General features: G+C 43.3%; 2 protein-coding genes across 2 annotated transcripts in view; one reads left to right on the forward strand and one right to left on the reverse strand.

Moving 5' to 3' along the window:
- Positions 1-3,769, reverse strand: part of XPNPEP3 (X-prolyl aminopeptidase (aminopeptidase P) 3, putative) — an 88,401-nt gene extending 84,632 nt beyond the window's left edge. The window contains exon 1 of the mRNA XM_006866879.1: positions 3,622-3,769. Coding sequence (XP_006866941.1) covers positions 3,622-3,685 — 64 coding nt within the window. The 5' untranslated portion in view covers positions 3,686-3,769. The remainder of the gene's footprint in view (positions 1-3,621) is intronic.
- Positions 3,770-4,174: 405 nt separating this feature from the next.
- ST13 (suppression of tumorigenicity 13 (colon carcinoma) (Hsp70 interacting protein)) overlaps positions 4,175-11,997 on the forward strand; it is a 31,886-nt gene continuing 24,063 nt past the window's right edge. The window contains exon 1 of the mRNA XM_006866880.1: positions 4,175-4,402. Coding sequence (XP_006866942.1) covers positions 4,293-4,402 — 110 coding nt within the window. The 5' untranslated portion in view covers positions 4,175-4,292. The remainder of the gene's footprint in view (positions 4,403-11,997) is intronic.

The following is an 11,997-nucleotide window of genomic DNA, read 5'->3' on the forward strand; positions in this document are numbered from 1 at the left end:
GAAGATGGAAAAGCTCCATATCATCAGTGAAAACAAGGCCAGGGGCAGACTGTGGAACAGACCATCAATTACTGATATGCAAATTCAAACTGAAGCTGAAGAAAATGAAAATGAGAAAAAGAAAAAGTCCACGAGAGCCAAAATATGACCTTGAATTTCTCCAACTCATAGTGACCCTGTATATGGTTTCCGAGGAACAGCTTGCAATTAGCTGTTCAGTGCTCATTCAACAGCACCAAACCAGGACTCCTAATGTAGTATGGACACTATAAAAAGCTGCATTCTCCATATTCATTTGGCCACAGAATTTTTCTGACCTAACACTTATTAATGTCCAGGAAACTCCAGCCATATGATAGGATTGCAATGGCTAGCATCAGCCAAGCTGTTTCTAACCATAGTTAGATGTTCCTTCTGCCTGGCTCCTTTCTTTTCTAGTCTGCTTGATGAAAGAAAGTCTTCTTTCAAGCATCCAGATTAAAACCTCCTCTTGTAGTGTAGTGATTACAAATCCGGCTGCCAACCTCATGGTCTGCAGTTTGAAACTACCAGCCATTCCGCGGGAGAAAGATGAGGCTTTCTGCTCCCATAAAGATTCACAGCTTCGGAAAGCCAGCTCCACGGTACTTAACAACAACTGAAAGAATGCCACGTTTCCTCTCTGCCCCTCCATACTCCTGGGAAATACCCATCACTTCATCCTCCACACAACTGAAGCTCTGTTCAGTGCTAAGTCACCAGTCGCTCCTTGGAAACCCTATACAGAGTTGCTATGAGTCAGAACCGACTCAGTGGCACTTAACTACAACTTGATTTGTAGTTGTTAGTTGCCACTGACTTGATCTCAATGCACTAAATTTAGTATGTTGTGTTACAGTTACTTAAGGAGCTCTTATAGCATTGTGCTTATGAATCAGGCTGCTAATCTCAATGTCAGAACTTCAAAACTACCAGCTGCTCCGTGGGAGAAAGATGAGGCTTTCTGCTCCCGTCAAGATTTACAGCCTAGGAAACTATGCAGTGTCACGATGAGTAGGAGCCTAACCCTGGCACACCACCACCACCACAATTACAATTACTTGCCAAACAATCTGTCTCCCATGAGGGTAGAAATGTCTACCGAGAACTAGGTACTAACTGTTGTTAAGTGCCCTCTGAATAGTGATCCTGTATAGGGTTTCCAGACTGCAAAGTCATTTGAACTGCAAGCTCGGTGGCTCAAGTTCACCAGCTGCTCCTTGGAAACCCTATACTGGGTCACTATGGGTCAGAATTGACTTAACAACAACAACGTGGGGTTTCCAAGGAGTGGCAGGTGAGTTTGAACTGCTGACCTTGTGGTTCAAACCAATCTTGCAGTCCAGTACTTTATCCCACAGAGGCACACCACAGGCCTAAAAAAAATTATTCCCATTTATTATACTTTCCTTAGTATTTGCAATATTTCCTTTTCCCATTTCAGTCATATTTGTTATATGATTTAATCTTTTCAAAGACAACTTGAATTATGCATTAATCTGCTTGTCTCAGATGTTATGTGATAAGAGCTGCATAATCACACTGATGAACCCTCTAGCGAGTGGAAACATTTTCATTTCAGGAATGCAGAGCTTTCACAGAGAACGTTCCTCCTGGGATTTAGTATCCAGCACCTGTCTACAAAGTGGCAACCAAAAGCAAGCACCACACGTCTATTTTGAATTTCCCACGTCAGTGGAATTTCCAAATTCTAATGCTTAACAAAACCCCAGAATGACAAATATTTACTGGTCACTGGCTCTCCTGAGCTTCCATGCCACTTGTGTTGACTATTACAGCACTTTGCTAGACTGTTGCTTGTCTCTCTCTGACTAGACTGCACTAAGTCACTCTATGGAGATGAGCTCTGATAGCATAGTGGTCACGAATCGGGCTGCTAATCTCATGGTCAGCAGTTTGAAACTACCAGCCGTTCCGCGGGAGAAAGATGAGGCTTTCTGCTCCCATAAAGATTTGTTGTTGTTATGTGCTGTGGAGTCGGTTCTGACTCATAACGACCCTGTACAGGGTTTCCAAGGCTGTAAATCTTTACGGGAGCAGAAAGCCTCATCTTTCTCCCGTGGAACAGCTGGTAGTTTCAAACTGCTGACCTTGCGGTTCGCAGCCCGATTCGTAACCACTATGCTACCAGAGCTCCTTATAGCCTCGGAAACCCTGTACAGGGTCACTATGAGTTGGAACCAATTCCACAGCACTTAACAACAACATGGAGATGAAGCATGAGTTAGATGACTAACTCACAAGTTGCTGAATAAAAATCACTCTTTCTGATCCAATCAATGAAAAGTTCCAAAAGAACTGTACTTAGTTGTTGTGGTGAGGTGCCCATGGAGTCAGCTTCAACTCATTGTAGCCCTATACAGGGTTTACTTGAGTCCTGATGTAGTGCTGGACTGCAAGGTGGGTTTGGACTGTAATGTCAGCTGTTCAAGCTCACCATCCGCTCCTGGAAACAGGGTTACTGTGAGTCAGAATCAGCTCAATGGCATTTAATAACAACATAAGAGTTTCCCAGGCGCAAAACACGTCTAGTGGGCTCAAACCACCGACCTTGTGGTTAGCTGTACAGGTACAACCTTAGGACTCCTGTTAACTGCCGTCATGTCAGTTCCAATCCACAGGGTTTCAGGGGCAGCTGATGAGCTTGAACCACCGACCCTGCAGTTCAAATGACTGCAGTCTGAAGCATTAACCCACAGCGCCCCACCAGAACTCCAAGGATTCTAACTTGGCAAACATAAAACTTAGTGATGTTATTGATAAACAGCTTTATGCTTTATTACTAGAAGTGAAGAACAAGTTCTGAACATTAGATAATTTTAAAACTTTTAGTAGAAGCATAAGTCCTGACAAAATCAACATCTCATTCTCAATGAATTCAACATAAGCACAAGCCTAAATACTAGATTTGATGTCAAATACAACATGTCTTGGTTCACACGCTCTTCACAAACCCATTCCCCAAAACTGAAATCTGATGAAAACTGCTGATTGTCCTGCAAGACTGATTATTCCATTTTCATCAGTTTAAATGCTTAAAAAAAAGTAGGGGGAAAAAAAAAAAAAAAGCCTCCCTTTCCTTTAGAAACCAAGCTTTCAGAACCAAAAAGTCCGCGAGTACTATTCAAACAGGGACTGTCCAAAGGACGTGGGTCATTAACCATGCTTCTTGCAGATTCTGAAGCCAGCTCGCAATTCAACTCTTTGGAAACATGACAATAGCATTTTAGATAGACCTAACAGAAACAAGAGCGACTTGAGACGAGACACTTAATCACTTAAAGAGACACAGTGTTAACTGACAGAACTTTTCAAGTGCGAGCAACTCCTTCATAGGCATGGCACACACTTTTCTTGCAGCAATTATTTCAGCTTCCCAGAATACCTCACTGGTGTAAGGAACACAGAGTCCACCCTACTCCAGGAGGAGCAGGAAAAGAAATCGGCGTAGTGTACAGAGGGTTTTGGAGCGGGCGCCCCAGCCTAAGGGTCTACCTAAGACTAAACTTGTATCCCTCCGGGCCTCCTCAGGCTTCTCAGAGAGCAAGTCTCCGAGGTGACCCCGTGGAAAGAGTGTCTAACCTGAGAGGCCGCGGGCACTTGTTACGGCGGGTACCAGCTTAGGGGTCGAAAGCAACCAAGGCATGATGGCCACGCTCACGCGTCAGGAAAGGAAAAAGGAAAACGGGTGGGTATGCTGCCGCCTACAGGGCCGCGTCGCCAGGAAACCGGGCAACAGCCCCTCCCCTTCCGCACGGCGCCCTTCACCAGGCTTTCCTCGCGTGCCGACGCACCTTGTTGACGTCACACCCAGCTCTGTGGCCGCCGCTTTGGCCGGACGGCCCTGATTGCGTCATGACGTCATGCTTAACTTGATGCGCTTACTCCTAGAGTATTCGATTCTAAATGATTCCTTGGAGAGGCTGCTATCTCCCGCCACCTTGAAAGTGCTATCACTTAACCAATGAACTGGCACGTGAGTAGAGAAGCAGGCAACAGCACGGACAGCCACTCTTCTAGAAGGTTCTAGGCAATGCGCAGGAGCACAGGTGGCGGGGGTAGGAATGAGCGAGCGAAGGACCCAGGGTCACGAGACCGTTGGATGGGCGGAGCCAGCGGGCTGGGAGGTTCTGGTCTGTTCTGCCTCGCGGCTGCCGCCCCCTTACACACGGTCACGCTGAGCTAGCGCCCGGGCCTGGAATCGGGCTTCAGTCTTCTCAGCCGCGCCCTCCTTCTCCCGCCTCCTGCGGACCATGGACCCCCGCAAAGTGAGCGAGCTGCGGGCCTTCGTGAAACTGTGTAAGCAGGACCCGAGTGTCCTGCACGCTGAGGAAATGCGCTTTCTGAGGGAGTGGGTGGAGAGGTGAGACCCGAGCCCGAGGACCGTTGGGGGAGGAAGAGGGAGGGCGGCCGGAGGTCGAGGATCTGGGCCGCAGCTGGCGTGGAGCTTGGGTGAGGAGGGTCGCGGCCGCAAAGCGGACAGCCAAGATCGTATCTCTTTGTGGTCCGCTCTCTGGCCAGGAAAGGGAGGAGACTTCGAGGGGCTGCTTGAGGAACGCGAGCCTTGACCCGCACCGGGGTTGGGAAGGAGGGTACAGAACAGGGTTCCCGCACCTTCTGTCGCCAGGAGTAGAGGTGGGGCGTTAGGGCCTTGGGCGTGAAGTTGTTGTGCTTTAAATCTGTGGTGTCCACCCGAGGTCGCGTTGACGCACAGCACACCCTCTATGGACCCGAACTTGAAACGGTGTAATTACAACCACTTAGCATTTAATAAGTTTATTAGTGATCGTGATAAAGGCCACTCTGTTTAATTACCCTTAAATTCACAGCGATCCCACCTGCGTAGGATTGACTGGGCACTCACTTACTCCACCGCCGTTGGTGGCAATGCGGTTGCTTCACAAGTCCTGCAAGATTTAAAAGAAATGACATTTCAAGGGCCGGAATGCCTCTGGGATCTATTTGTGATCTTTTAACTCTTTAAGTAGCTCACTACGTGCCCAGAATTAATTGAACAGGCACCGTGCCAGGTGCTGGGAACAGTGTAAGTAGTCCATTTGGAGATAGAGAAGGAATACAGACAGATTGTTGTTTTGATCTTTACTGTGTAATCAAAACTGGCACTGGGCATACAGGAGGGTGCAGCTAAGGGAGGAAGAGTGAAAACCATCCACTGAGGAAACCACTTTTTAAATCTCTGCCACTGGTGGGAAACTTAGAAGAGATAGCTTACTAATTGGGTGATAAATAACAGCAAAACATTGTGATTCTTAAGTACCAACCAAGCATTGGTATGGTTATTTTAGTAGGGTTTTTTTAATAGCAGAATATGAAAACTGTGAATACCCAACTATTTGAAAGAATTGCTCTTCCAGTCAGCTTGTCCTGAGGAAGAGATGCAAGTTAAAATCTATCAACATTGTACACACATTGGTGATATGATTATTTTATTCTTACTCTCTAGTTTCTCTGTTCTTTTCTTAGCCAACAATTTCCAGGGACTACAAGATGTTTAAGGAGCTCTGGTAGTGTTGTGGTTATGAATCGGGCTGCTAATCTCAGGTCAGCAGTTTGAAACTACCAGCTGTTCCGCAGGTGAAAGATGAGGCTTTCTGCTCCCGTAAAGATTTACAGCCACGGAAACCCTGGACAGGGTTGCTATGAATCGAAACCAACTCCACGGCACAACCACCACCACAAGATGTTTGCTCACATTGGATAGGGAAAATTGTCAAATGCTGTGGAGTCCTTTCTGACTCGCAGGAACCTTGTATAGGGTTTCCAAGGAGTAGCTGGTGAGTTTGAACTGCTGACTTTGCAGTTCAAACCTACCTTGTGATCCAGTGCATTATCCCACAGCACCCCACCAGGACTCCAGGGGAAACTGAGGATGGTTTTACAGTTAACTAGTATTGTGAGTTCTGGTGTTGTAGGAGAATGTTGACCGTGCCATGGGCTGCCAAAAGAACCAGTAGATCCGTTTTGGAAGGAGTGCAGCCAGAGTGCTCCTTGGAGGCCAAGATGGCCAAACTTCGTCTCTTCATACTTCAGACATATTGTCTGGAGGGACCAGTCACTGGAGAAGGATATCATGTTTGGTAAGGTGGAGGGTCAGAGAAAAAGAGGAAGACCCCCCCCCAACGAGATGGATTGGCCAAGTGCAGCATTGATGGACTCAAGCGTGACAACAGTAGTGAGGTTGGCCCAGGATCAGACAGTGTTTCATTCTGCTGTGCATAAGGTCTCTATGAGTCGGTGCGGACTTGATGGCACCTAACAGCAACAACAGTATTATAGCATGGTGAGAGTTCTGGTGTTGTACCATAGGATAAGCACTGGAGTGCTAAGCACAAGGTCAGTAGTTCAAACCCACCAGTCATTCCTTGGATTACCCTATGGTGGTAGTGGATATGTACTGTGGAGTCATAGAAACCATGTACAGATTCACTGTGAGTTGGAACCAACTCGGTGACATTTAACAACAACATAGTGCAGTGTGACCCTGTGAATTAACTTGCTAGACTACAAAGTTGGTTTGAACCTCAAGGTTGGCGGTTCAAGCTTACCAGCTGCTTCTTGAAAACTATATACAGTATCGCTATGTGTCGGAACCAACTCAGTGGCACTTAACAACAACAATGAGAACCAGAACTCACCTACCTTACTTATTTTTTTCCTTCAGGATCTTGCAAGTTTTTCTACCTTTTTAATTAATTAATTTATTTTTATCTGCTATTCAGTGGGAAATATTTGCATCTTTTTCATCTCTTGCAGGTTACAGTTTTCACAGGTTTTATTGTTAGCTATTTATGAAAAACATCACTGCCATCTAGTTGATTTCAAACTCATAGTGACCCTAATTATTGTTGTTAAGTGCCATCAAGTTAGTTCCTACTCTTACAGGCTTTCTGAAGAGCGACTGGTGAGTTTGAACTGCTGACTTAGCTGTGTAACCGGCCTTTCAGTCCAGTACTTATCCTACAGTGCTACCCACACCAGGACTTCGGGACACAGTAGGGTTTCTGAGACTGAATCTTTACAGCAGCAGAAAAGCTCAGCATTTTCCCCAAGCAGCTGATAAGTTTGAACCGTCAGTCTGGTGGGTTTGTAATCCAATGCTTACCCCAGAACCCTGGGAGAACTCGTAATGATAACAGTAGTTCGTTCTGTTTTGCACATTGTTTCTCAAGGAAAAAATCTATAGGTTGCTCTGTCAGGGAAACGAAATTTCACCAGATACAGGTTTTTGTTTTTTGTTTTTTTTTTTCAAGAATTTCGTGACCAGCTCTTGCTAATGCAAAAACTGATCTCCTTTTCTTTTGTTGCTTTGGGACATAAATTACAAGACTAGTATTTGAGGCCTGGGTTTTCATCATGTTATGTACTGAATAACTTGACCATCCAAAGAGGTTACATAGGTCTTTGCATGCTTTTATTCTTTTCTATCTACCACCTTCTGTACAGGAATGCTCTGAGTCGGAACCAACTTGATGGCACTTAACAGCAGTCAGTTTACCCATGAGAGGAAAAGTCTTTCCATTCATAAACTGTTCCCAAGATTCCTGATAAAGCAGACTTCTCTCACAGGGAGAAATAGCTGTCTCTAAAGGTGAAGGACCTCCGGCAGCGTAGTGGTTACGAACCGGGCTGCTAATCTCACGGTCAGCAATTCGACACTATCATCTGTTCTGCGGGAGAACGATGAGGCTTTCTGCTCCCATAAAGATTTACAGCCTTGGAAACCCTGTACAGGTTCACTATGAGTCGGAACCAACTCCATGGCACATAACAACAAAGGTGAACATGACAATGAGTGGATACAGTATTTTGTTCCCCTTCTACTAGAGAGGAAGAGAGCGAGCTGAAGAAAATTTTAAAATGTGTCCAAGAACAGTGTCTTAAGCTGAAATGATTATGGCTCTGTGAGAATTCTGGAATGAGCGCTGGAAAACGTGTCAGGCACTGCTTATGACTATATGTCCTATTTTAATGTTTCCCGTAGGTGATTCTAGTTTTTCGTTCTGGCTTATTTATCTCATAACATAAGTAACTATAGCACAAAGCAGATTGCTATGTTAAAAGCCGTCAAGTCGGTTCCAATCCATAGCGACCCTGTATAGGGTTTCCAAGGAGTGGCTGGTGAGTTTGAAGCGCCAACCTTGCGGTTCAAACTGACCTTGTGGTTGAGTGCTTTTCCTACAGCGCCACACCAGGACTGCTCCACAAAGCTGATTGCTATTAAATTGAGAAAGTTCTGAATGAAATCCTATGAGATCTTGTAAGAAGGATTGCATCACCTAACTCAAAATGTTTTTGGAAAAATTCAATCAAAAGATACCGAAATTTTTCCACGAACTTTTTGAAACTTCAGGGTTGACAGGAATATCACTTTACAATGTTTGAACCTTAGACTGTTGTGGTTATCACCTTAAATCCATTCTTGGAACTATTAATAATTTGAGGCTTAGGGAAATAGCTTAAAACATCCTATGTGTTAATTAAAATTTAACTGCATATTTGCTGTGTCTCTTTTGAGGATAGCTTTTCTTAGGAAAGAATTTTGTGGTAATATTGAACTCCTTGTGTGATGCTGTAGGATAGACTGAATCACAAGGATGGCAATTCAAACCCACCAGCTGCTCCTCAGGTACCCTAAACAGGGTTGCTATGAGTTGGAATCTACTCAGTGGTTGTTGTTGTTAAGTGCTGTTGAGTCAATTCTGACCCATAGCAAGCCTGTACAGGGTTTCCAAGGAACAGCTGGTGAGCTTGAACCAACAACTTTGCAGTTCAAACGACTTTGCCGTCTGATTCGTTAACCCACAGTGCCACACCAGGACTCCTACTCAATGGTACTTAATAACAGTACAACAATATACTTATTTTTTGTACTGAATTTAAATTGTAGATGTTAGATCATTTAATAATGGTCACATTAAACAACTGAAAAAAAGTACACATTTTTGTTTTTACTCTAAATTTTACTTATTTTGTTATTGAGAATAATGCACAACAAAACACCAATTCAGCAGTTTCTACTTGGAGAAGTTATGGTGACACAGATTCCTTTTTCTGAGTTGTTCTGTCTCTAACTCACTGCCCCTAAGTTTTCTATACATAAGGTCTTTCAAGTTGCTCTTGTCAGTTTGATCCCATCTGTTGTTCTAACCATAGTGACCCTAGTTACAACAGAATAAAACACCACTTGGTCCTCCACCACCTTCACAATTGTTGTGCCCATTGTTGCAGCCACTATGGCAGTCTGTCTGATTTTGAGGACCTTCCTATTTTCTACTGACTCTACTTCAACACGCATGTGCCCTTCTCCAGGGACTGGTCCTGTTTAATAACATGTTCAAAATACACGAGATGAAGTCTCATCATTTTTACTTCTAGGGATCATTCTGACTGTACTTGACACAAGACAGATTTAATTTGATCCAATATGTTATGTTTGCTGTTATCAATCTTGAGCCTACATAGATCTTAAAAGATCATAATTATCAAGGCAGGCATTTTTTACTACTTAAACTGAACTATTATTTGACGTTAAGATGACGTCGGGATTATTTTGGTTTAAGATTTAAAGATCATTTTCAGGATTCAAGGGTTCATTCACCTTGCATGGTTCCAGAAAGTCTACAATTGTTGGTAAGTGTCATCCAGAGGATTCCAACTCTGTATAGGGTTTCCAAGGAGTACTTGGTGAGCTTGAACCTTAATGATTCAAACCGACTTTGCAGTCCAGCACATTAACCCACAGCACCACACCAGGACTCCAGAAAGTCTAAAGAGTTCTCAAGCACTTGGCATTCTGTTCTACATTTTCCTCCCTTTTGATCAGGATTCTTGTATAGATTCTTTGCTCAAAATTTACAGTAATGGTAGCTGGGCACCATCCTAGCTAATGAGACCATTGTTCTTAGAGGTAATTAACCACACATTCCATGTCCTCCTCCTATTCCGGACCCCCCTTCCACTGTTGCTCCAAGTGAATACAGACCATTAGTTGTGCCCTGAATGACTGCTTGCAAACCTTTAAGACCCCAGGCAGTACTCAGTAAATTTAGGTTGAACAGAAGTACAGACACAGTATCAGGCGAGCTAACTGTGATGTTCTGTGAAATCATGACCCTTAAGGAACCAAATCCCATGGAACGTATGGTTATCCGTAAACAACCTTACAACTCAGGTCATGGGGTATTTTTGCTATTATAATTGACTTATTCTACTTAGCATAATGTCTTCAAGTTCCATCCATAGTTTAGCATCTGTGAAGTCTTCATTTCTTCTATGGTGACTAAGTATTCCATTGTGTGTATGTACCACATTTTGTTACCCATTCTTTTTTTGAGCATTTAGCTTGTTTCCACCTTTGGGCTATTTGGAATAGTGTTGCAGTGAACACTGGTGTACAAGTTTCTCTTTTGAATCTCTATTTCCATGTGCACGTTTTTCTTTATTGCCTGGTACTTTTAAGAAATTTCCAGTTTTGCTTGTGCACATTTAAACTTTTGTTCCATGTTTGGGTTCATCAAAATATATTAAGAGTGAAAAGGCAAACCACATGATGGGAGAATATATTGACAACACATAAAACTGAAAAGGGGCTGGCTATATGCAGAAAATACAAAGAACATCTACAAATAGACAACTTTATTGAATTTGGCTGCAAAATCAAAGAGAACAGTCTTCACAAGACTGCTTTTCAGACATCAGCCTCAAATTCAGAGGTTCACACAACTACCTGCAGGTTTGGCTAGGATGACAATTAAAATGCCCAGGAAAATGGCATACTTGTAATTTTTACTACAGTTAAATTAAGGTGGCTATAACTAAACTCAGCCAAGGAAAGAGACATGAGAGAGGTCTGGTCACACTCTCCTTAAGAAATCATGGGATACATTTTCCTTCTCATGGTCACATTGTATGGTAATACACAGGATCATATACTTCCCACTTGGCTGACCATTAGATTCCAGCCCCTACTGGAGGTCAGAATTGAGATCCTCCTACATGGTTCATAGCCTCCAGTATAAATCACTTCAGACTGGTGACTGAAGGCCCCAGGCAGACACATTCCTGTCAGGCAGGTCTTTCCAGAGGCTCAGAGATAACCACCCAGTAGTGGAGGGCAAAGGTCAAACCTAATCTGATAAAGTGAATTCTTCAGTACAAAGCAACCTAATGAAAAATTGGATGAGAGCTGAATTTCACACAAAAAAAGGCCATTTAAATGGTCAACCAATACATGGAAAGGGAGGGACTCAATTACAAATGAGATCCCTCTTGACATTTATCAGAACAGCTGAACATTTAAAAGATGAACAATGACCAAATGGGGACTCAGTGGTGATCAAGATGTGGAACAATTGGAACTCTCTCATACATTGCTGATGAAAGAGTAACTTGGTCATTTCAAAAAAATGTGTACATACTCCCTGTGGAGAAACCTGTCTGACTGAAATCAATGTATGTACATGGATATGGTAACGAACTTTAAAGAATTGACATGTCTTTGTCGTCTTTGACAATTTAAATAACACTTTAGCCTAAGACTTGTTTTCTAAATACATAAATTTTTTTTATAAGTTAAGGCCTTTTTATTTTAGGGTAAATTTTAATAGGCTTTGTGACCCACCTCTCACTTTTTTGGTACAGTGAGTGAGTATTCCTTTTACCTTCTTTTGATAATTTTTGTATCATTCAATATTTTGCCCACAGTATCCTATAATGTTGCAAGTTGAGGCTTGATTCCTTCCCCCCCACCCCCAGTTCTTTCAGCTTGAGAAATACTGGCCATGTTGTATTCCCTCCCTTTTGGTTTTCTGACTCCAGGTCTTTGTTCATTTCATAATACTTGACTTTGTCTTCTTGATCCTGCCCTTGGAAATTTTCTCTTCAGCTCGTTATCTGTTCCATTTGCTTTAGCATTTCTTCGTTGGAGAATAAGTTTCT

This window comes from Chrysochloris asiatica, unplaced genomic scaffold (assembly GCF_000296735.1).
Source record: "Chrysochloris asiatica unplaced genomic scaffold, ChrAsi1.0 scaffold00097, whole genome shotgun sequence".
In the NCBI taxonomy this organism is placed as follows: Eukaryota; Metazoa; Chordata; class Mammalia; order Afrosoricida; family Chrysochloridae; genus Chrysochloris; species Chrysochloris asiatica.